Source organism: Staurois parvus, unplaced genomic scaffold (genome assembly GCF_062004578.1).
Source record: "Staurois parvus isolate SC_StPar_1 unplaced genomic scaffold, SC_StPar_1.0 ptg000097l, whole genome shotgun sequence".
Lineage (NCBI taxonomy): Eukaryota > Metazoa > Chordata > Amphibia > Anura > Ranidae > Staurois > Staurois parvus.
The window spans coordinates 3,059,463-3,085,694 of record NW_028317893.1 but is presented as its reverse complement, the minus strand read 5'-3'; the positions used below and the strand labels follow the sequence as shown (position 1 = coordinate 3,085,694).

General features: G+C 41.1%; 1 protein-coding gene across 1 annotated transcript in view; it reads right to left on the bottom strand.

The window, feature by feature from the left end:
• The window catches only part of RALBP1 (ralA binding protein 1), a 65,624-nt gene that overhangs the window by 9,449 nt on the left and 29,943 nt on the right, over positions 1–26,232 (bottom strand). The window contains exons 3-9 of the mRNA XM_089671002.1: positions 25,383–25,826; positions 22,323–22,672; positions 19,757–19,918; positions 15,857–15,988; positions 8,114–8,224; positions 1,212–1,333; positions 875–998 (exon numbers count right to left, since the gene is read on the bottom strand). Of these exons, the coding sequence (XP_089527128.1) occupies positions 875–998; positions 1,212–1,333; positions 8,114–8,224; positions 15,857–15,988; positions 19,757–19,918; positions 22,323–22,672; positions 25,383–25,826 (1,445 nt within the window). The remainder of the gene's footprint in view (positions 1–874; positions 999–1,211; positions 1,334–8,113; positions 8,225–15,856; positions 15,989–19,756; positions 19,919–22,322; positions 22,673–25,382; positions 25,827–26,232) is intronic.

Here is a 26,232-nt window from a genome sequence, read left to right as displayed (position 1 = left end):
ACAATTCCTCCTTTCTGCAGGCAGGGCATTGTTCCCTAGACACTGGAGAATGGCCACTATTCCACAAATCAGGGAGAGGGTCGATGATCTGAGCCATATCATGAGAATGGAGGAATTAACTGGCCATTTACATGAACAATACCATAACTTCTTTGCAACAGAGAACATTAATTCTTCAACCTCTCTCATCCCCAATGTCCAAAACTTTCTTTGATCTCTTTTACTGATGACATGAGGATCGTTTTAATGCTGCAGGGCTCACCCAGCTGGACTTCCTCCCTCCACAATTTATTTCTACGGCCTCTCCCTACCCTGCTATCTAGGCTTGGGGATAGGAGTAATACCCCCAACTATATGTAATCATGGTTGTTTGACTCACTAATGTCACAGCTGTTTTCATAGAACCTTGTTGTTTTCTGTAAACCCTGTATTTGGTATTGGTTCTACCTCAGATATTTTGATGTAACCTTTGATGGGAGAGCTTGCCCCCTACCCATACATCCTTATCAAACCATTCATAAAGTCCCATAGCCAACAGGCTTGTAAACTATGTTTCTGCCTATCTCCTCATTGTGTTGACTGACAAAATATATAGGGGCAGATAAGTTCCCACAGGCAAACTATTTTTCCCTGGTTCAGACTTATTCACTCAGTTATGCACCTTCGTATGCTAAAGACGACAAATTACCACACACAGGAAATTAAACAAACATTGTGAGTGTATGGATCCGAGTTGCCTTGGATTTTGATATTTGAACAGTGCTTAGATAAAAGCTTCTTCAGAAAAAAAGCATAGGGGTCACTTTTAAAGAAAAAAGGATGGAGTTCAGTAGGTGGCAGCAGATAACCTTCTTTCCTGTATACAATGGCTCACCTCCAGCTCTTCATTCTGTCTCTGCAGATCTTCCAGAATAATTTGCAGCTCTTCCTCATCCTCACTTTCACTCTCACTCTCAGATGAATACTCTTCTGTCTCACTCCGACCATGCTGCTGGCGGCTGCGGGGTGTATAGCAGATCAACAGAAACATCAAATATTAAAAGTAATATCACACTGGTCATAGAGAGATGAAACTGCATTACATATCTGATTATTTCCCACTTTTCACACTAAAGACTTGCACATGCTGTAGGAATATACCCCTTTACATTTACAATGATTGATATATATTTCTATACTTCAAATTGGCTTATGATGGAAACCACAAGTACCTTTGAATTTCAGAAATCTCTGCTCGCAGACGGTCAATTTCTTCCTTCTCTGTTGCAATCTGACGTCGCAGGAACTGCTCCATTGCAACCAGCTCTTCTTGTTCTGTTAATATTTCATTTTCCTAATAAGATGAAGAACTTGTCAGTACAAAAATGATGCCAGGACACAGTCTGTTTTACAGGGTTCTCAATCCAGCAGAGCAAAATCCTACTGCAATTATATCATTTATTAGACAAAATGAAAACGTAGAACAATTGTAAGAGGATCACAGCTGTTTATAAGTTTACCTATATGCTCTTGTGATGTAGTAATCAGTCCATGCTATTACACTGCATGCACCTCCAGGTGTCTGCATGAACAGATACTTTACTTCCAAAGCATCCCAAAATAGGAGACTTTATATTATGCAGCAAGGGACCAGAGCTTGCATAAACACTGGGGACTGCACCTTACAATTGCTTTTACCCTTTCTATAGGCCATTAAGTGTAATTAGCAGGTTCATAGACCGATATAGAGGCTGGAAGGATGGGAAGTATAGTAGAACAAAGCTACAATGGCACATTTTAGAAATATAGAGCCTAGAGATGTTTACAGTGTAATCTCATGGACAGTTTACTACTGTAAACCACAGGTTAGCTTTAAGGAGTAAACCTATAAAATACAGTGCTCACATGTGGACCAATTACACAGATGTTTACATACACAGAAGAAAATGTAAACTTTATACTTGTAAACTTAATCACTAAAATCTCATATAAACTTTACAGGTTGTAATGCTGAAGGTTTTAAAATCTGCAGCATTAAATTAATACCTGCCAATCCTGCCATAAAAGTCCTTGTGCAGACGCTTCCTGTTTCAGAGTGACAACACTCTATCCTTGTCTCCCAATTCTGCTCCTGTGTTGTCACTCTGACAGATTAATTCAACACACATTATGTGACATGATCCACTGCTGTCACCATCAGGAAAACCACCCTGAAAACCTTCAGGCAGTCATCACTGGAGTGCACATATGTAGACAAGAGGCTGCAAAGTGAGAATCAGCAACACTAATATGCAACAAAAGGATAAAAAAGGTGAAAACTATTTTGTTTAATGTGTTTTACCAAACAAAAAATCATTCGGTAACATGTATTGTGTTTGCCAATTTAACAGATTAAAAATACAAACTTCTAAAATAAGGGTTTCATTAATCTCAATTTATAAATAAGAAGAGGAACGCTAGCCTGCCACCTGAGTTCTCCCACCTTTTGGGTCTTTTTATTAAAAAAAAAACCCAAAAAAACACAACTGAATGAACTTTTGTCTTTTTTCAGCCAGACTATGTAATAACATCACACACACTATACATACCTTTTCCTGCTGATTTGGTGATATTACAGAAGTTTTCTCTCCTTCCTCTGGCAGAGGCATTCTTCCAGGACTTAGCGATGCTCATGTAATGCTCCGCAGTACTGTGAGCCCAACCTAAGTGATAACAAGCCCCCTACATGATATGTAAAACTGGCTGGGCTCACAGAAAATGGGAAGAATGACAGGACTGTCAATCTTACTGAAAAAGACTGCTGGTGCTGGATCAAGGAAAGCACTGGAGTGTGGAGAGGGTAACTATAACTTGGCAAAGCTTTTTTTTTTTTAAGTTATATAGAAGGCCAAAATACATTGGTATTCGATTATATCTCAACATACAAACATAGTAAAATTATACTTGCATGGTATTAGCTGTTAAAAAAATTCAGAGATAACCATGAAGATTCAGGATCCTCACTGAAAATTGATCTACGATTGACAAATAGGTCTGGAGATACCTGAAACTGGCCATATTGAGTCCTTTTTTTCGTTCAACCGGTGGGTTGAACAAAAAAACTGACCCAGTTCCCAGATCCAAAGTGGATGGAGGAATCCTCCCCACTGTGTCATTGTATTTGGACAGTGGGAGGCTTCCCCAATCAGAATACACTGATAAGCACACTACAGTAATCGAGAGGACATTTCCCAGCAGGGCAGCTGTACAGAAGTTGTCTGTTAAAAAAAAATTATGCTGCAGGTGCCAAAATTTGAGGGCTGCTGACCTGCTTTCCTAAAAATGCCTGTGAAGAACTTGAAGAAGGGTTTGTTCCCAAGGGAAGACATGTCAGACAGCCATAGATGACAGTCCTGACACCAATAAGGTGAATCATACAGTGAAGGAAATAAGTATTTCATCCCCTGCTGATTTTGAATGTTTGCCCACTCACAAAGAAATGATCAGTCTAAAAATCGAATGGTAGGTGTATTGTAACACTGAGAGACAGAATAGCAACAAAAAATTTAAAAGAAATGCATGTCTAACAAATTATGCACTGATTTGCATGTTCATGAGGGAAATAAGTATTTGATCCCCTATCATTCAGCAGGATTTCTGGCTACCAGGTGTCTATCATACAGTAACAAGCTAATATTAGAAGCAGTCTCTTAAAAGGGAGTGCTGCTAATCTAATTTTGTTACCAGTATAAAAAAAAGACACCTGTCCACAGGAGCAAACAAACAATCAGATTCCAAACTCTCCACCATGGCAAAGATCAAGCAGCTGTCCAAGGATAATAACATATGCAGCGCTAAAAAAAGATGACTCATGAATCATAAATCTGATAAAATATGAATAAAATCAAGTAAGATGAGTGGTGGCTAAAGTGCTTAAAGTGAAAACAACGTCCTCAGATAATGGTTCAATTGTCCCAGTAAAAAGGTGCAAAAGTTGTTGACTCCGTGCTCAAAGGTGGGTAAATATTATGCACTCACCAGAAAGCGCATAATGTGCGCATTTCAGTTGTCAGACCACTCCTGGTACTAGAAGGCTGAAGCAATGTGGGTCATCTAGCAGGCTGTCACTCTGGTAGGGATGCTCCTTCCTCTAACCAGCAGGGGGACACCAGTCATCCAGCAATAATTGGCATAAAGCTAATCCAGACTCCTCAGACCAGGACACTCAAACAAGATATCCACCTTGAAAAAGGGGGGGGGGGGCTCGACCAAACAGCCCACCCCAAAAAAGCACTGATAGTGTAGTAGGTTCATAAACATTTATTGGAGCATAGTGAAAACAACTCACATAGGGTATCCCAGAAACAAAGATGGCCGCCGGCCTCCACGGGGTGCGGGGCGGCGTGACGTCACCGGCTAGGCTCCACCCTGACGCGTTTTGTGCGGACGAGCACGTTATCAAAAGGAGCTGTCCAAGGATGTCAGGCACAAGATTGTAGACCTACACAAAGCTGGACTGGGCTACCAAACTATCACCAAGCAGCTTGGTGAGAAGGTGACAACAGTTGGTGCAATCATTCGCAAATGGAAGAAACACAAAACAACTGTCAGTCTCCCAAGGTCTGGTGCACCATGCAAGATCTCACCTCGTGGAGTGTCAATGATCATGAGAACAGTGAGGAATCATCCCAGAACTACACGTGAGGATCTTGCCAATGATCTCTAGGCAGCTGGGACCACAGTCACCAAAAAAACAATTGGTAACACACTATGCCGACAAGGATTGAAATCCTGCAGTGCCCGCAAGGTTCCTCTGCTCAGGAAAGCACATGTCCAGGCCTGTCTGAAGTTTGCCACTGAACATCTGAATGATGCAGAGGACGACTGGTTGAAAGTGTTGTGGTCAGATGAGACCAAAATTGAGCTCTTTGGCATCAACTCAACTCGCCGTGTTTGGAGGAGGAGGAATGCTGCCTATGACCCCAAGAACACCATCCCAACTGTTAAACATGGTGGTGGAAACATTCTGCTTTGGGGGTGTTTTTCTGTTAAGGGGACAGGCAACTGCGCCGCATCAAAGGGACGATGGACGGGGCAATGTACCATCAAATCTTGGGTGGAACTTTCTTCCCTCAGCAAGGACATTGAAAATGGGTTGTGGATGGGTGTTCCAGCATGACATTGACCTAAAACACATGGCCAAGGCAACAAAGGAGTGGCTCAAGAAGAAGCACATTAAGGTCCTGGAGTGGACTAGCCAGTCTCTAGACCTTAATCTGATTGAAAATCTGTGGAGGGAGCTGAAAGTTCGAGTTGCCAACCGTCAGCCAAAAAACCTTACAGACTTGGAGAGGATCTGCCAAGAGGAGTGGGCCAAAATCCCTCCTGAGATGTGTGCAAACCTGGTGGCCATCTACAGGAAACGTCTGACCTCTGTGATTGCCAACAAGGGATTTGCCACCAAGTACTAAGTCATGTTTTGTGAAAGGGATCAAATACTTATTTCCCTCATGAACATGCAAATCAGTGCATAATTTGATAGACATGCATTTCTTTTGAATTTTGTGTTGCTATTCTGTCACTCAATGTTACAATACACCTACCATTCGATTTGTAGACTGATCATTTCTTTGTGAGTGGGCAAACATTCAAAATCAGCAGGGGATCAAATATTTATTTTTTTCACAGTACATTCAGTTTTCATCATACAGTCCACATGCTGCATGCCTGTGAGGGAGCCAAAATCAGAGGGATAGAGTAGTGTTTGCTTAAGACTTTGTTCCAAAACAAGGTAACAACTATAAACCTGAGAGAAACTTGGAATTTTTCCAAGGGCTGGCAGAAGAATTCCTGCTAGCTGATGTGCTCCTGCTCCCAAGCGCCTGTATGCCATCAATGCTAAGTGAGGATCTTCCACTGTGGGGTACTCATGGCATAGATGCTGACTGAGGGGGTTCAGCATGTCTGGTATTAAGGAATCACAAATCACCCAGATGCAAATGGAGTTCCTGTGACTATATTTCTGAGGTATAAGCAACTTGAGAGCCAGAAACAATCAGTTGTGTCATCATCGAAAGATGACAGCCAAAAGTGCACAGTTAGTTTTATAAAGCATTACATCTGGTACTGAGGTAAAAGAAAAAAACACCCATTTTAAAGAAGTAGATGGTGTAATGATGTTACCCCCTGTCCATAAGGCAGGACAATAAAAGCTAAGGAAAAAACACTCAAACTGTAGATTACCGCACAACCTGTGCTTTCAATGTAGAGTGTACTACAGATCCAAGTAAAGGGCAAAGAAGACATGTATAGCCAGGAACTAGCATATAAAGTTGTCAAGGTTGGTGGTCCCATCTAGGGTCCAAGCTTCACCCTTCACAGAGGGCATACCCCTAAGCGGTCTTTAGGGTCTGTGTGCCATGTGAGCGGACCACATACCTGGAACAGTATAGCATATTGCTGCTAACTCACTAGTTGCACCACACACCTATTGAACACAGGCTTTAGTGTCAGAAGAAACATTACAGGCCACCCCTAATGGAAAAAAAGAATGGTTGGCCGCACAAACAACAATGTGGCTGATGAAATTGGAATCCTTTACAAGCAATATGATAAGAACATGACAGCTCCAAGAAAGAACAGAGGAGCAGTAGATGCCTTTCACATGAACACTTGCTTAGTCATAGGCCACCCCTAATGCCACAGGGTACAGATATGGTTCCCAATGTATGGACAGGGTAACCAATACGGAAACTGCAAGTGAGCCATAAGCCAATAAGCAGTCCGATCTTGATAGAAGTATCAGCCAAAGAACAAAAAGAAAACTAGTGAAAAAAATTATAAAAAGCATTTTCTCCAACAAGAAATGAGTTCCATTACCTAAGGACACTAGCAAAAAATGGAGCCTTGTGGAGTAGACAGGGTTATATGGGTACATGGGGGTGGCCCAGCAAAGCTTTTGCCATTGTCCATTCACCTACAGGTAGTGGCATATAACACATGGCCTAAGAATCAATGCCTGTGCCCTGTACTGTACAATTAAGACAAATATGAAATTCTGACTTAACTCTAATGACTGCAAGCATGCTCAGAGTCAGTGACTCAGAAAGCACTGGAGTCAGAGGATAAGGGATGACTGCCATGCAATCAGCATTTTCAGAAAGAGGATTATAGTGGCAACTCCTTATTCCACTTGATGTAGATTTTGTTTAACCTCCCTGGCGGTCTGATTATTTCAGATTTTTGGTGCTGAAAGCGGTACCATTATTTTGCATGGAAATATGTAGTTTTTTTATTGTAGGCTGTAATTTTTAGGAATAACTCACTGAAATCTGTCCAAACAAGAGTCTATTAAACATCCCGGGTATGATAAAATTTGAAACACAAAATCAAATTATAATTTAATAAATAATCTTAAAAAATAATAATAATACATTTAATTCAATAATATAATCAAACCGAAAACACTGAAATTTGAAATATAGCGCCAAGTTCGCACATTGCTGAGCAAAGTCGCAAAATCGTTTTCCGTGTCTGAAGACGAATTTCCCCACGAATCATTATCACTCAATTCTGCAAGTGGTTCTGATTTACTATCGCTGTTCTCTAGCTGATCTAAACTCGCTTTTGAGCTAAAGGGACACTTTTTGGACGCCATGGACTTTTCTCAGTTTCCAGGCAGAAAGAACAGACAAAATGCAGGCAGGGCACAGGACAAAGCACTAGGGACAAAATGTATGTGAAATGGGTTGAAACAGCAATGTTTTGCTATGTAAAATTTGTTTTGAAAAAAATGACTTTTAAAATTTTCAAATTTCCCGCCGTCGCCGGCGCCCGTACGTCCCGACGTCACAGGGACCGGAACACAGAAGCCGGATGCCGGCATCGGCCGGAGGAGATGGCCGGGGACGCTGCAGGGGACACATCGCGGGAGCGAAAGACAAGGTAAGTGCTGCAGGGACTCCCTATGCAGCGCCGCATGGTAAGCCCAAGTGTAGCTCGGGGTTACCGCTTTTGGCACTGACATTTTACCCCGAGCTACACTCGGGAATACCACTAGGGAGGTTTAACAACCACACTAAGAATCTTAGCAATCTTAAGAGAGTTTAAAGGACAGCCCCTTACAGGCAGTACACAGCAGTGTAAATAGAAATACCTGTGCAAGCAGAATATTAAGAACTTCTTCTTCATTTTCAGTCATTTCTTCTTTAGAAACATCTTCCTTAGAAAGACTGGCAATTTCTTGCGCAATTTTTGTTTCACAGTCCTAAATAAGTGGATAAGATACTGGATATGAAACTGGAAAACTGATGATTAGGTATAAATAACTAGGCTTTATTTCTGCCCCTTCCTCATCCATGGCTCCCATTACATCAAACAGAAAAAAAAAGTGGTACGGCCTAGTAACAATTTTTTTTTCTCTTATTTAACAGGTAAATATAATGAAATATCAATCAAAATGGTGGTTACATGGTTAGCACTCTTGCCTTTCAGTTTTGGATCCTTAATTTAATACTTCAAATTGGCTAATGAGGTCACAGTTAATAGCCAAATGGAGGCTAATCACAGGATGAGGATAGAGAGGGCAAGAACCCAACATGATCACTTTTGGTCATTATTTGCATAATAGAGCATCCAATATTTTTGAGACCTCTGGGTTTTCTGGTGACAAACTAAGGAAGAACATGTGCAAGCACCAGATCAGGGAGATTATCTTTACCCTGGGCACAATTGTGCTTTAATTTAAAACTGAACTCTAGGCTACACTTTTTTCCCCCAAATGACATAGAACATGTGAAGTCCTATTTGAGTCTGCCTCTCACTTTATTATACTACTGCCAGCAGTGTTCAGAAATCTTGCCAGAAAATTGATTGCACCTTGCTTATGCGCAGACATTTTCTTTAGGAATGACTGGTCACCACTGCACTTTAGACCTGCTCAAGGTGACTGGTCTTGTATCTGACAAAAGTAGAGTTTTGTAAAGGCAGACATGTCATGATTACATCATTGCATGCAGATGCTTGAAACCCCCCATTTTACACCCCCAGTCAAACCCTCTTCCTATATTAAGTGCACCACTCACGACCTCTGCCCAAGCTACAGCAAAACTCTTTGAGATGCACACCATGTTGACGAAACATAGGGAGAGTTCCTCCTACAACCAAGTGCTTTGCACAGACTGAGCAAACCTGTGATGTCATTAGCAGTCTTAATAGGCAATAAATTGCCTGCAATTCAGCTTTAAAGCTTTGCTGTATAATATTCAGTTAAGGAAGCCTCCCATTGAAGACAAAAATCACCTAAACATTTGCACAATATTAAGTTAAAGTGTTACTAAACCCACAACAGCAAAATCAGTCTGTATATACAGTAAAGCATGCTTGTTATATGCACTGTGGAACTTAAGGGGTTAATCCTCTGCATTATGTAAAAAAGATGTTTGATCCTGACTTCTCTGATCCTCACCTTATTTCAGTGTCCACCTCTTATCTCCTGATAAGATATATTGTGTGGAGTCACTCTTCACATGCTCAGTTTGGTGTGTATTGCTAGAGAGGCTTTTTTTTGCTGGGAGGGTGCATGTGATCAGCACAGGGCCAATCAGCATTGTCCAGACAGAGGTCAGGGGCTCTGCATCTTCCTAGAGCAGAATGAAAACTCCTCCTACAAGCTTTAACCAGTGCTCTGCTGGACACGGATAGAAGACACAAGACTGCTCTAACTCAGATGAGAAAAGCAGTTTAGATTTACTAAAATATTTGCACGTTCATGTTCTGTGTACTGTGAAAGACCAGATAAGGTGAATGCTGGGTCCGGAGTTTAGTAACACTTTAAATTCATTCCAGGAACTTAATTTCTCTGTTGCAGTATAATATAGAAAACGTTTCCCCATGCAGCTACCAAACACCACCTGTTAGTAGATCTAGCTAAAATTAAAAAACATATCACATAAACCTGAAAATTTATATAATAAAATATAGTGTTCCACTTCTTATAGTGATGAAATGAAGATGTGAATATTTATGCACCAAAATAATTACTAATAAATCTCTACTAAAAGCTTTTACAGCAGATAAATCGCTTCAAAATTAGTGAAAAACAAAAAAACAAAAAAACACACACACTTTACCCACTCGCCCACAATGTACTGTAGATGGAAGGCTGCTGTAAGCAAAGTAATGTACCCTTACGTTGCTGCCTACTTTCGTGTGCGTGCATGCGTGTCCCCAGCTCTGGCTCCTACCTGCCTCTCCTAGGTGGAGCTGTCCTGACTCCTGAGCAAAGGCCTCCTGTCTGCCTGGGCGGAGCCTACAACCCCAGTCAGGTCACTACTTAACCACTTGACTACCAGGCACTTATACCCCCTTATTTACCAGGCCAATTTTCAGCTTTCAGCGCTGCCGCACTTTGATTGACAATTGCGCGGTCATGCAACATTGTACCCATATGAAATTTTGATCATTTTTTTCTCACAAATAGAGCTTTCTTTTGGTGGTATTTAATTGCCACTGGGTGCTTTACTTTTTGCGCTATAAATAAAAAAATTGCCAAAAATTTGAAAAAAAAAAAAAAAAAGTTTCTTTGTTTCTTTTATAAAATTTTTCAAACAGGTAATTTTTCTCCTTCACTGATGTGCGTTGATGAGGCAGCACTGATGGGCACTGATAGGCGGCACTGATAGGCAGCACTAAAGGGCACTGATAGGCAGTACTAATGAGGTGGCACGGATAGGCGGCACTGATAGACAGCACTAATGAGGTGTCGTGAATAGGCGGCACTAATATGCAGCACTGATAGGCGGCACTGATAGGTGACACTGATGATGGGTACTGATAGACGGCACTGACTGGCATCACTGCTGGGCACTGACTGGCGGCACTGACTGGCACAACCGCTGGGCACTGACTGGCAGCACTGCTGGGCTGCACTGGTGGGCGGCACTGGTGGGTGGGCACTGGTGGGCACAGGTGGGTGGGCACAGGTGGGTGGCACTGCTGGGCACAGGTGGGCGGAGCTAGTGGGCGCACTGCTGGGCACAGGTGGGCGGAACTTGCGGGTGTCACTGCTGGGCACCGATCATCAGGGCACTGATCATCAGTGCCCTGATGATCGGTGCCGATCCCCGCTCTGACAACTGCCGGTTCTCGGCAGTACTTTCCTCACGATCTGACAGCGTGAGGAAAGTGCAGCCGAGAACCGGCACTTGCATTTCCCTCTGATCAGCGTGTCATTGGACACCGCTGATCAGGTGGTAAAAGGCCGCTGTGATTGGTCTTTTACCACATCACGTGATCAGCTGTGTCCGTAGGACACAGCCATCACAGAGATCTCCGGGTGCGCGCCCCCTGGGGCGCGCAGGAGAGCGCGTTCTGGGGGGACGTCATATGATGTCCACTCAGAACTGGCCGGCCGCAGGGCAGCCGTCATTCGGCTATCTGCGGTCGGCAACAAGTTAAAGCCCAGCCCTCACCTGTACAATCAGTGTGTCGGTTGTTCTTAAAAACACGAGCCAAGAAATTTCTGGACTCCAGGTCTTAAAATAGACTTTACTAAACACTGAGGAAACTGAAAAGCCAGTTTCTTCTTCATGACAAAAGCCCACTGGAGCCCCTCAACCTGCCTAGATGAGAATCCTGGGTCAACAACTCTTTAACACTGGAGGGGCACAGCACTGCCAAAATAAATATACATACCCCTCTGTGCACAATTATTAGGCAAGTTGTATTTTTGAGGATTCATTTAATTATTGAACAACTACAGTACTCTCGGTCAATCCAAAATGTTTATAAACCTGAATATTTAAGTAAAGTAAGGTTTTGGCATTCTTAGGAGAATATCTACAGTATGTGTGTACAATTATTGGGCAAGTGTTAGAGTGCAGAATTATTATGCAACTAAATGAAAAACAAACGTTTTCCCCATCTCATTTATTTTCATCTGTTAAAGTGAGAATAATAAAACAACTCAAAATTTACAAAATTCTGACATTTCAAAAAAAAAGAAAAATAAATCCAGCCACCATTCTCTTCAATATCAGTCATAAGTCTTCCATTCATGGAGTCTGTCAATTTCTTGATCTTTTGACAACCAACATTTTGTGCAGCAGCAACCACAGCCTCCCAAACACTGTTCAGAGAGGTGTACCGTTTTCCTTTAGTGTAAATCTCCTGTTTAAGAAGGGCCCACAAGTTCTCAATAGGGTTTAGGTTAGGTGAGGAAGGGGGCCATGTCATTATTTTTTAATCTTTAAGGCCTTTACTGGCTAGGTACGCACTGGAGTACTTCAATGCGTGTGATGGAGCATAAATATCACTTCTTGAAAGATGCAGACTTTTTCCTGTAGCACTGCTTAAGTGTCATCTAAAAACTGGCAGTAGGTTTGGTAGTTGATTTTGAGTCCTGAAAAGGTCAAACTAGCTCATCTTACCAGCCGATACCATTACTCCACCTCGCAGGCGCATGAGTTGAAGTGGAGCTCTGTGCACGTTACTGATCCAGCCCATCCATCCGGCCCGTCAAGAGTCACTCATCGCATCAGTCCTTAAAACCTTTGAAAAATCTGTTTTCAGATATTTCTTGGCCCAGTTTTGACGTGTCTTGTTCAGTGGTGGTCGGGTTTCAGCCTACTTTACCTTCTCCATGTCTCTGTGCATTGAACACCTTGTACCTCTGGGCACTCCAGGTAGGTTGCAGTTCTGGAAATTGACGGCACTGGAGGATAATGGGTTCCTGGTAGCTTCATATTTGATTCTTCTCAAATCTTTGGCAATTAATTTGCATCTTTCTTTCTCAACAGGTTTTTTTGTGACCCTATTGACTATTTGCAACAAAATGTTTGATGGTTCTGTGATCACATTCCAATTTCAAGACTGCTGCATCCCTCTGAAAGACTTTTTACAATTTTTGACTTTTTAGAGTCAGAAAAATCTTTTTTTGGCCCATTTTGCCTAAGGAAAATAAGCTGCCTAATAATTGTGCACACCTTGATATACAGTCAGGTCCATAAATATTGGGACATCGACACAATTCTAACATTTTTGGCTCTATACACCACCACAATGGATATGAAATGAAACGAACAAGATGTGCTTTAACTGCAGACTGTCAACTTTAATTTGAGGGTATTTACATCCAAATCAGGTGAACGGTGTAGGAATTACAACAGTTTGCATATGTGCCTCCCACTTGTTAAGGGACCAAAAGTAATTGGACAGAATAATAATCATAAATCAAACTTTCACTTTTTAATACTTGGTTGCAAATCCTTTGCAGTCAATTACAGCCTGAAGTCTGGAACGCATAGACATCACCAGACGCTGGGTTTCATCCCTGGTGATGCTCTGCCAGGCCTCTACTGCAAATGTCTTCAGTTCCTGCTTGTTCTTGGGGCATTTTCCCTTCAGTTTTGTCTTCAGCAAGTGAAATGCATGCTCAATCGGATTCAGGTCAGGTGATTGACTTGGCCATTGCATAACATTCCATTTCTTTCCCTTAGAAAACTCTTTGATTGCTTTTGCAGTATGCTTTGGGTCATTGTCCATCTGCACTGTGAAGCGGCGTCCAATGAGTTCTGCAGCATTTGGCTGAATATGAGCAGATAATATTGCCCGAAACACTTCAGAATTCATCCGGCTGCTTTTGTCAGCAGTCACATCATCAATAAATACAAGAGAACCAGTTCCATTGGCAGCCATACATGTCCACGCCATGACACTACCACCACCATGCTTCACTGATGAGGTGGTATGCTTAGGATCATGAGCAGTTCCTTTCCTTCTCCATACTCTTCTCTTCCATCACTCTGGTACAAGTTGATCTTGGTCTCATCTGTCCATAGGATGTTGTTCCAGAACTGTGAAGGCTTTTTTAGATGTCGTTTGGCAAACTCTAATCTGGCCTTCCTGTTTTTGAGGCTCACCAATGGTTTACATCTTGTGGTGAACCCTCTGTATTCACTCTGGTGAAGTCTTCTCTTGATTGTTGACTTTGACACACATACACCTACCTCCTGGAGAGTGTTCTTGATCTGGCCAACTGTTGTGAAGGGTGTTTTCTTCACCAGGGAAAGAATTCTTCGGTCATCCACCACAGTTGTTTTCCGTGGTCTTCCGGGTCTTTTGGTGTCGCTGAGCTCACCGGTGCGTTCCTTCTTTTTAAGGATGTTCCAAACAGTTGTTTTGGCCACGCCTAATGTTTTTGCCATCTCTCAGATGGGTTTGTTTTCCTTTTTCAGCCTAATGATGGCTTGCTTCACTGATATTGACAGCTCTTTGGATCTCATCTTGAGAGTTGACAGCAACAGATTCCAAATGCAAATAGCACACTTGAAATGAACTCTGGACCTTTTATCTGCTCATTGTAATTGGGATAATGAGGGAATAACACACACCTGGCCATGGAACAGCTGAGAAGCCAATTGTCCCATTACTTTTGGTCCCTTAACAAGTGGGAGGCACATATGCAAACTGTTGTAATTCCTACACCGTTCACCTGATTTAGATGTAAATACCCTCAAATTAAAGCTGAAAGTCTGCAGTTAAAGCACATCGTGTTCGTTTCATTTTAATTCCATTGTGGTGGTGTATAGAGCCAAAAATATTAGAATTGTGTCCATGTCCCAATATTTATGGACCTGACTGTATGGTGTTGATCTCCTTAAGTCATACCCTCCCTCATTACATATCAGATGATATATGCAACATATGAATATATGATACATGTAATAAGCATTCACATTTATACAGCTTGGGAGTTTGACAATATGAATAAAAATGAAGATTTGGTCAACATACTCACTTGCCTAATGATTGTGCACATGGTGTGTGTGTAAAAAATTTTATATATATATATATATATATATATATATATATATATATATATATATATATATATATATATATATATATATATATATATATATATATATATATATATATATATATATCTCTATCTCAATAAACCCTTGCCATCATATAGCTATTATAGCCAGGCCCTCCATCACACTCTCCTTATGGAATCCCAGCTGGTACACAAAATCCTCCTTTTAGGGAGACATCTCTCTTCTTGATAATGCAGTCTTCACAACATACAGCAATTCCTCAAAAAGACAAAAGACGACCATCTAATGCTCTCCATATAAAACATTTTTTTACTGACCTCAAAATAACATGCACATAAACATAACTTCTAATACTGCATGTAAGGCACCTGTGCATTCACTTTATTATTATTATACAGGATTTATATGGCGCCAACAGTTTGCTCAGCACTTTACTGCCTGGTCTTACTGCAAATCACTTTTTTGGTGCATATATATTCACATTTTTTTTATTTCACCAGATCAAGAAGTGAAGTGCTACACTTTTTTAATATATAAATCTATCTGTTGTAGTATTGTTTATCATGGTTAAATTAATGTGGTTATTGCTTTGGCTCAAATCACACAGTCTAAAATGACTTTTTTCATTCCAAAACTACAATCAAATGCTCATGCACATTATTAGACGTTAGATTGTCCACAGCGTACCAGTAACCAGATATTCTTGCCTTGCATGATAAACTGTGGCATAATTAAGACAATCTTGCCAAGGAAAATAATCCCATTTATTATTCTCATACGAATAAATACCTTGGCATTTGCACACTAGTTTAGATCAACACTAACAACATTTTACAACTGCACAAGGCCAAAAAAAAAGGCAAGGGAGAGCATGTGAAATGGGTGCAGCTGTGCTTGGCAAGTGAAGTCTAACAAATCACATGACCAACTAATTCAGGATGTTGGGCCTCAGCCAAGAACCATACAAGGGTGAGCCTTGTCCATTCTGTACCATTAGGCATGCCTGTTGCTAAGATGCTTAATGAAGCAGACAGGCTAAGCCTATGAGTGTCACACACCTGCCTTTTAGCTTCTCGCAACTTCCTTTTAAGAGCCGTCAAGATCCTCTGCACCTCCCACAGCCTTTCTTCTTTAGAGAGATCCTTAATACCAGCCTGAAGATCCCGATGCAGGCAATTCAACAGAAATTCCTGTGTAATATAGGAAAATGGTTTCAAAATACAGTCCAAAACACACAGGGAAAAAAAAAACAAACATACACCAAAAAAAATAAGTTTCCTCTATAGCTATGCAGAGTCACAGATGTGTGTGAATCATGGAATAAGATGAACAGGCTTTATTTTTTTGCAGGTAAAACAGAAAATACAGTAAGTACTTCACCTTTGTATTGAAAGGCTTGCCTGCAGTTACACTTAAAGTCATGGTAAAGTTAAAGCAGTTATAACCCTTAAAAAAAAAAAACCTCCTGTCCCTATAAAGTATGATCAATAGCATAGTTTACATGCCTCCATCATCCCGCTGTTTTTACAGTCTCTCCCCCTCCCTCCATGCCTTTCAGTTCAGTAGTCTGTGTGTGAAATTGATCTCCTCCCTGCCCCTCCCCTCCTGCCACACTTCTGCTGTGGCAGTAAAGTACTGTATATAAATCACTTCTATCCCCTCTGTTTTAGGAAGATATAAACTACTAGGTGTCATTTATTTTCAACTTATAGTGCTAAATATCCTCTTGTACAGTGCCGCTGTGAGGTCATGTGACCTCCCTCTTCAGGCCAACTGACTTCAGAGGGGAATCTCAGCCCCTTCCGCTGCTCTCCTTAGACCGGGGAATGAGAGCGGAGGGAGGTCACATGACCTACCCAGCAGCGCTCTGCAACAAGGTATATAGGATTAGATTTTTTTTTTCTTCTAAATGACCAAACAGTAGTTTATATCTTCCTAAAACAGAGGTGATAGAGGCGATATGCAAAAGTGACTTAACCACTTTAAGTGGTGAAGCTATATTCACTACAAATATATTAAAAGCTACAAAACCCAGCTATATTCTGGCTGTATACATAAAGCCAGAATATAGCTGGAATATATGGAATATTTCTACCCTCTCTGTTTTTTCTTCCCCCATCCCTTCCTTACTGGTTGGGTTCTCCTCAAAGAACATACACACCTGCCCAGTAAATCCAGCATAGTCTTGCAACAATTGCATTGTTATGGTGTCATATACTGCATCTCCACCTTGGGCTCCTTAGCCAGCTTTCTCTTTCAGGTTTGGGCAGCCTGGCTCCTGATGACGCAATCCAGCTCTGCCCTCTAGCCACTCTATGGATTGTCCCCTGCAGCCTCCTGGGATATGCGACAAGGATATCCTAGGAGGCTGCAGGAGCAGGACATGTCATTTTTGCCTAGGTGAGAATTGTAGCAGGAGGGGGAGTTGCCGGAAGACTTGGGTCATGGGGTTAACCCCTCATCATTCCAGGTCTATAAAAAAATTTTTGCCTTTAATTAATTGTAGCTAGTTTTACGGCTATGATTATTCCACATTGCTGTTAGCTGAATATTAAAAGGGACCCTGCTTGATCGTTAAAGTAATATTAAAGTTTTTGGGGGGTTTTTTAAGCACTTTCAGCAGCTGATTTAATTACTTACCGATCATGCAGCTTCTTTACCTTTTAAACCTTGCCTATGTTCAGGTTTAAGCTGTTTGAATGGCCGCTCCCCCAGGTTTTTTTGTTATAGAGTGGCTCCTTTCTCTTGCAGCATCCTATGGAGCCACCCTTGCTTGCAGGGACTAGAGCTGTGTCTCCCTACACTGTTTTCATGAACAGAAATATACCGCTCCAAAGCCTGGGATTGCAAGGCACTCCCCTGTTACTCCTCCTTTCACCCCTCTCAAAACTAACAGGCGGATGAGAGACTGCACTGTTCACTGTTAACGCTTTCTTGTGATAACCAAAAGTTCAAAGAAACAACACTGGGAGAGGAGTAAATAGCATTGAAAGTTGTAAACTGCAAGGGCTTGGGTAGGAATTTTAATGTTTAGTGGGAAATATTTATTTTATTGTGTTCAATGTGTAAAGCTATACTAATACATACTATATACTAAACTTCACCCATGGGGCAATCTACAAGGTATGGGCAGACAGCTGCACTGAGTGTCTGCAGGAACCTGGCATTGCACCCACAAGCTGCTGATTGTGGGTGCAATATCTTACAAGCTGCAGAATAAAAAAAATTTATAAATGCACATTTTTTTTTACCTGCAAAAAAGATGCACAGTTATTTTTCTTTTTTTGAAAGGTGAACTTATCCTTCAAGAAATGCTTGTGCGCTGCAGAGTGCATTTTTAAAAATAGTGTTGGACCGTTTTGTTTTTTTTATCACCATGCATTGAGGTACATCCAGCCAAAACATTTTTTTTTTTCAGTTTTGAGTGAGGAATGGTTAAACCCCCTATCAGGCTTTCACTCCTATACGTAGCTCCATGAAAACTATTTCCCTTCTCTTTCTATCCTGATGACATTTTATCAAACTCTTCAATAGAAACACAGACAGAAATAAAATGTATTTCTGTAGTGGAGAAATCTGGAACCCATATTAGAGTTTTATCTCGGTCTGTGTCTCATTACAGACACATGGGAGGTTATTTTCTAAAACTGCATGGTGCAAAATCTGCTGCAGCTCTGCACAGAAACCAACCAGCTTCCAGGTATTTGTCAAAGGTTAATTGAACAAGCTTAAGTTAGAAGCTGATTGGCTACCATGCACAGCCGCACCAGATTCTGAGTGCACCAGTTTTAGTAAATCTCCCCGTCTGGTGAAACCATTGCCAGCAGGAGATGAGGGGAGGGTAAAACTAAAAGGAGTACTAATCCTTTCAAAGTATCCAAAACTAGAAAAAAGGCTTTTGGCTGGACACTATGCTAGTGAATTTTCTATCAAACACAACACATCTCAACACACGAAAATGTGCGTTAAATTACATGCTTTAGGGTGTGAACAAGCTATGGAACATACATTTTCCTGCAGACATTATAATAACCCCAGCCCCATGTGAATTTTTTTGGTAAGGCAAAATTCATACTGTCCCACTAGGTTCATACATAGCATATTGTGAACACGCATTTCCGTGCGCTACATGCATAGGACAGCACATTCATTTGGCCGTGCCAAAGAAGCTCCTGTACTCTTCTGGGCAGTAAGCTTTACAAGTTTTAAAAATGCTCATCTGCTTGCCGTGTTTGGGGTGCAGAATGTTTTACACACACGAAAACACACACTTTCACAGAAGGCTCAGATGTGAATGGACCCTCATAGTGCAGAAAAAAACAATGGCTTGCCTACCCAGATCACTGGCAGCAGCCACAGTCCAGACCACTGCCGCAAGCCCCCTTTGTTGCATTGAGGTATTGACCCAGAGGACATGTGCTCGTCAGCCTCGTTTGCCTCTTGATTCAGAACACAGTGCCTTCCATTGCTGAAATCACATTTTAAAAACGCTAACTACTTGACTGTCATGACAACCCTCTGGCTTCAATAATTTGAGTCTATGACCTAGAACAAGTTTGCAGACAAGGACTGCTGACTAGTAACAGATAAATGACTCAGATTACTGAGGTTTGTGGGGCAGCACAACAACCAAGTATCTAGTATTCAAAAAAGAGGTAAATGGCACATCTCTTATGACAGATTTATTTAAAGGTAAATTGGACTTTTGTCTTCAGCATAGTTACAGTTGTCTACAGGAAAGAATCTCACATGTCATTTTCACAGTGGATGATCAAAAATTAAAGAGATGATTTTTTGGTAGAACAACTTTTTTCTTCAGAAAATATTCTATACACAATGCCCATCTGTTTCTTTAGCTCATCTAAACAAAAAGATGCTTTTCCATGCCTATAGGAAATTACTGCAAAAAGTAGTGGAATACAACTATACATATGATACCAAAAATAATAAAGAACAACCTGTCGTCTGATTTCTTCTTTAATGGTATCTTGTGTTTCAGGCAGCGCAGGCATGGTGGCCATATTAGACCAACGAAGAGGTTTAATTACTTTCTTAATGACTATTCCTCCAAAGAGTTCTTGAACGTGGGTAAAAAATACATATAGAACGCGGTTACTGATCTGAAAGACAACAAGAAAAATAAGCTTTGGCATTGCCTTGACAATCTCACCTATTAGTTATTACACCACCAATTATAGGAGATAATACAGGATATATTTATCCAAAACAGATTTCTAAGATATTGGCAAAGTCAATCATCCACAACCTTTACATAACGTTTTGAAGAAACTGGCTGTAACCTGTGCACCGGACAGCTGCTTTCAGGCATTAACACTGAAGAAGGTTTTTACTAACAGAGAGAAATCAGCACAAGGGACACATCCTACTGGCTGCAAGTTGTGTTTTGCGGTTTGTGCTTTTTGCTGCACCTAGGCTTTCACATCTCAAACTGGAGCTAAAGGTTTGAGAGAATAAAGAAAACTTGTTGCTTTTCCCTGGATGAGCAAATTACAGGTTTTCTTTAGTGTGATTATACAACTTGGATGCTAGTTTGAAGTGCTTTCCATATTCTATGGGGCCAAAATCATGCTGGAATCGAAACATAGTACAGAAACCTTTTCCAAAATTGTGCCATTGCATTGATGTACACGGGCACTTTTGAAAACAATGATTTCCATTGACCTGCAATTCTTTATGACAAGTTACATCAGATATAGCACTAGTGTAAACGGACCCGAAAAGTAGAATTTTCTCTCTTTTTCACCGATGCTGTAAAGTTTTTTCAAAAAGGTACATCAGGTAATTTCTCCTTCCAGCAGAAATCCAATCCCCTTGAAACGGAGGTGGCGGTAGCAACTTGTAAGACTTGCATGTCAAACTGTTTTTCGGGCAAACTTTGCAGACCTTGGTGCTTTAATCATTTAAAATGAATGAGGCCTGAGATGCTTTTCAAATCTGCAGCTTATACTGCAGCTCCCTTTTCTCTGGGACAAAATGTTGAAGGTTGCAATTGTTACTATAGTGCAGGGGTCGCCAAACTCTATAAATAGGTCAGTTTACGGTCTTTCAAACTTTAGGGGTGCCAAACTGTCAGTGGGAGAAGAAAATATCTTGGAGTCAGTGGGAGTAAACAATGCTCCATCATTGGTAACGGGGGAAGTAATAGTGCCCTGTTGTTGTTATCAGTGGGAGGAATGGTGCCCCTTCATTGGTATCAGTGGGAGGAATGGTGCCCCTTCATTGGTATCAGTGGGAGGAATGGTGCCCCTTCATTGGTATCAGTGGTAGGAATGGTGCCCATTCATTGGTATCAGTGGTAGGAATGGTGCCCATTCATTGGTATCAGTGGTAGGAATGGTGCCCATACATTGGTATCAATAGGAGGAATGGTGCCCCGTCATTGGGAGGAATAGTGCCCCAATGTTGGTGTCAGTAGCAGAAACTATGCACCACTGTTACTGACAGTGGGGGGAATAATTCCCCAAGGGCCAAATAAAAGCAGGCAAAGGGCAGCATCCAGCCCCCGGGATACAGTTTGGAGACCACTGCTACAGTGTTATAGCAGACCTTTCCCCTCTTTTCACTAAAAATCACATCAGCATGCACCTCTACATGCTGGTTTGAAATAATTTTACATTCATTAGTTAAAGTGAAAGAAATGTCTAACTATTCCTAAAAATGTTCCTTCACCCCTCCTAGCACCAACCCAAACTGTATAAAACAAAAGATGTATACTTACCTACTTACCTATTGTAATCCTCTCCAGTCCAGTCAGATAATTTCACAGCAACAGCTCCCCTGGGCCAACGGCTCCCCTGGGCTAAGTTGCTGCTGCAGTTGTACCAAAGCTGCAAGATCATGTGATCAGATCGGAGTGGATTAAAAATAGGTATATACACTCGTCTTTTTTATACAGGGTAGGCAGAATAGTAAAGCAGAGAGAACATTTTTAAGAATAGTTAGACTTAGGATTTTAGTCACTTTTTTCTTTAACGTAACAATGACTGTTGTTCCATTTCCTAATAGAGCACTGGTGATATAATCAGGGCCTTTCAGTTACATCACCTCCATCTCAGACAATGTGCACTGTCACATGTTCCAGGAGGTAGACCTAGAGTTCCAGGAAGTAAAGGGAAATAGAATCATTTGCCCTTAGTAAAAATGGCCACGGCGAGAAAAATGGGGAGAAAAAAAAACTACGCAAAGAATAAAAAGCCTACAATTATCTAACAATATCTGCTTATAGACAGCTATTACTAAAGGTGCATTTATTGTAATTTGTAAGGTAAGGGTGAAGTTCCCATTCCAAAGTGCTATATAGTTTCTTTGCTGGAATTGATCTGGAGTGTGACCCTCAAGTGACATTATATGGCCCATAAATACCAATTCCCTTAATTTGGGACCATTGTTTGAGATAACATGTCTCCTGTTAAACAATGAATATCTGCATGCTGAGTATTGCTGACATTCAGAATGAGTACACAGTTTATAGTGGAAATACTGAAAAATCGAATAGTTTAGTACCTGAACTGTTGGACTGAGCACAATAGAAATATTTTGTATATTCATTTTAGTTTCAAGTTCTTTCTCTATGACATGGTCCATGTGAACAATCAACCATGAAATCAAGTAGAGGTTGCATTCTGGCAGCTCCTTTAGAAGGCGCTGACACTCCTGCAACCTTTCAGCTTCAGAGCTTTTGCCACAAGCGTCTTCAAACCGAGGCATCAGATCTTTGGTAAGCACATTTTCAGGTAGCTCCCGCAAGTATTGCTTCAGTAGGCTGGCAACGGTATAAGGCTCATAGTCTTCAAGATTTGGAGACTCTCCCCGATCATAGGCTGCCTTCAACTCATCGACCTTTGACTTGATTCCTGAAAACAAATAATCAATCAACATTGATATGTTATATTGTTTTGTGACTTATGTTTCCTAAAAATAAACCCGCTTTCTGAACAATCCCCCAAATCTTCTTTTCCCTATGTATCGAGTTCTCCATGATCTCTTTATTTAAATGTATGTATGAATTCATCCTCAAAACTACGAAACAAATACTGTCACATTTGTTTTCCCTCACTAGATCATTTAGGTGGAACCTTAGTCAGAAACGTAAGTATTGACAAATTGCTTCCTGCTGGCACCTTTTATATGTATGAGGATATAAAACTTTTTAATTAAGTACCTATGCTATTTGAAATCCAGTAGTTCTCCCTCTCTCTCCACCCTGTTCTGCACAGCCGCAGTTGCTTCTATTCTCTGCACTGTGAGGCAGTCACTAGAGGGCGATATGCTGACAACATGAGGGAGGGAAGAAACCACAGGAATATGACCGCCTGTTCAAAGGAAGGACTGATTAAAGCTGAAATTTACCCATAACATGATAAACAATAAATACATTTCTTTAGCAAGGAAGACACTTTCCACATTAATACTGCTACCAAAATTAGTGTGTGCAGTAAATTGCCTCCAGCATTGTTGCGATTTCTTCTTGTCGGAGGCTGCCATTTGCTGAAGCCCAGAGCCCCTGAGCAGCGGTCAATCTTTAGGCTGTCAATATATCGGCCTCTACATTTTTGGCACTAACAAAAAAATAGAGAGCAATTGAGTATGTGCAGAGCAGGGTGAGAGCGTATTACTGGATTTAAAACATTATAGACACTTATTTGTTAACGTTTTACATAGCTATACCTGCAAAAGGGGCCAGCCTGACGTGATTTAGCAGGACTTAAATTTCTGCCTAAAGTTCCACTTTAAAGAGAGAGAACAACGAAAGTAGGCGAGTTGACAGGACAAACTATGCTGCAGGGGAGACCAGCAAAAGCAAAGAGTTAAACTTATAGAGAGTGGCTTATCTTATCTTCCCGATTTTTTCTCCCTTGGCAGCACTGTGAATCCAAGCACTCCACAACTCCTGTACCTCCCCCTTTTGCTGAGAAAAGACATGCAGAAAGTGGCATATACTTTTTGAGACTAAGGATAGGGGAGCGTTCTCAGCAAAGAAGAGAAAGTTCTGGTCTCCAGCAAAAAGTCAGCCTCTGGCAAGAAGAAACAGGAGCAATGCTGGAGGCAATTTACAGCACACACTAATTTTAAATGCATATTTATTAATGTATAATGTTTATTCCTTGCTAAAGAACATTCATTTTTTTATCAAGCTGTTATGAGTAACGTTACACTTTTAGTTCTCACCTCCTAGCAGCCTGCCAGCCTTCTAGTCTGTAATGTAAACAGAGAGCAGGGAAACAGGAAGAAAGGAGACAGATTCCTTCACTGAATATATTGAAAATTGTGAGGATGAACTGCTCCACTGTGTTTGCAGCTAGAGAGGCCAGTGAAGGCTTATTATAAAGCCTATTTAAGGTTTGTTAGGAACACGTAAATAGTTAAATGTCCATACCCTGGTCACAGTTCTATTTTAAGTGCTCGTTCACATGGGCACTCAGCTCTGCAGAGTGTGAAGAAACCTTTTTTAGTTCTAGCGCTGAGTTGCGTGCAGTAAATGGACACGCATTGGCTGTGTGGACTTACCTGTACAGCAGAATTTGACAGGTATGCAAAATGGATACGTGGACCCACATGTACAGGCTCTGTGCCCCCGTCCCTCCATACCTATGCTGTGCAGGTGAGACTGTAAAGCTGATTAGTGTCTATTCACTTATATGGGCTGCCTGCATGCAGCTCAGTGAAAGAGCATAAATATAAACAAACAGCTCTTCAATATCTACAGGGCTGAGCACCCATGTGAATAAGCCATCAGAGATACACTAAATACACTTTTAGAGGACAGTTTCAGTCTCTATAATACAACTTTTGGGACTGATCAAGTGATCATAGCTGGCAGACCCTCCCACTCATCAATCAGTTAAAAGAAGTATAGTAAAACGATTGTGTCTGTTTGTGATGGCTGCAACTCCACCCCAGACCTGCTATTGTCCTAAATAGGAGGACCCATGCTATTTGTTTTCTCTTGTTTGGCTGAGAAACTAGTTCAGAAAACACTGTGCGCTGTCAGGGCTGTTTGAAAGATCTACTGGCTGCTAGTAAACACATTGCACCAGAAGATCATACAGTCTGACAGCACTGACTGATCTTTAGTGCCTTGTGATATAAATGGAGATAAACCCTTCCCCTGCTGTGGTGAATGACAGAGCGCATTTTTTTATTTATTTATAGGTTTACATCACATCAGAGATCATCAGCACAAGAAGCTCTGTATCAGACAGTATTAAATCGAATCGATGCTGCATCCACCTAGGTGAGTATGGATGTTTGTTTTCTTTATTGTCGAACTTCTCTTTTTAAGTAATACTAATTTCAAGACAACTAAAGCAAATATAGACAACAAAAGTCAGCTCTAATACCACTAGGTTGAAAGCTGTATACATCTAGAAGATCCAGAAGATGTTAAGCCCGTAATTTAACATAGCTATGGCGTAAAAAAAAAAAAAAAGAGAGAAAGAGAAAAAACACAATGTTTATCCTGTGTTAAAGTGAGCACATCTACTTTTGATCTTAAAAAACATCTGCTAGTGGTATGGACCCTTTAGAAAGTCACCAACAAGCACAGTCATTAGCTGACCATACCTGACACTCTGTAGATGCCTTCACATTTCATGCCATGTTGCTCGATGAAATCAATGCACTCTCGGAACACTGCCGGTAGTCGGATCCCATCACACATCATGGTCCTTTCTGCAGCTTCAGCCAGTGGGATTCCAAACACTGGCCTCAGCCTGGGCACATCTACAGGTGGCAGCTCTGGCTCTGTCGTGGGTTTCTTTTTTTTCTTTTTCTCCTTCCACTGTTTGACCACATCGGCAGCGGTCAGGTCCTTGGACTTCTTCTCTTTGTGCTTGTCTTCTTTGTGCTTCTCCTCTTTAGGCTTTTCCTTTATTTTAAAGTCTTTCTCCTTCTTCTTGGAAAAGCTAGGTTTCTTAAATACATGGATCCCCTTGGATCTCTTCATTTTGGACGGGCTTTCTGCTTCATCGCCAGAGCTGTCCTCCTGGAAGGCAGCATAACCTTCCGCTGGAATAGAGCACAGGTTTTAATTTTGAACAAGGTCAAACACTTACACTAAGGAAACTTTAATGTTTGGAATCAATTGTATTCTTTATTTTTTTTTTAAGTGCGCACACAGACACGATGCATTACATGAGAAAGGATTGCCAAAGCCTTTTAGGTTAGCTAGGGACAGCAGAGCAGAACTGCTTGCATGGAAGCACAATTTGCCTGATTAAAACCTCTAACTAAACCCTCCAATAAAAAGAAAAATCACTGCTGAAAGTCACTAAGCTTAGTAAACTGTTCTTTTTTCATCAAAGTAAACTGGGAGCCTTTTATAAAAAATTAGCACAATAATGAAATTATGTACAAAACCACTATATATCCATTAGAGCAATTAATCATAGAGGAATTCAAATGAAATTTGCTT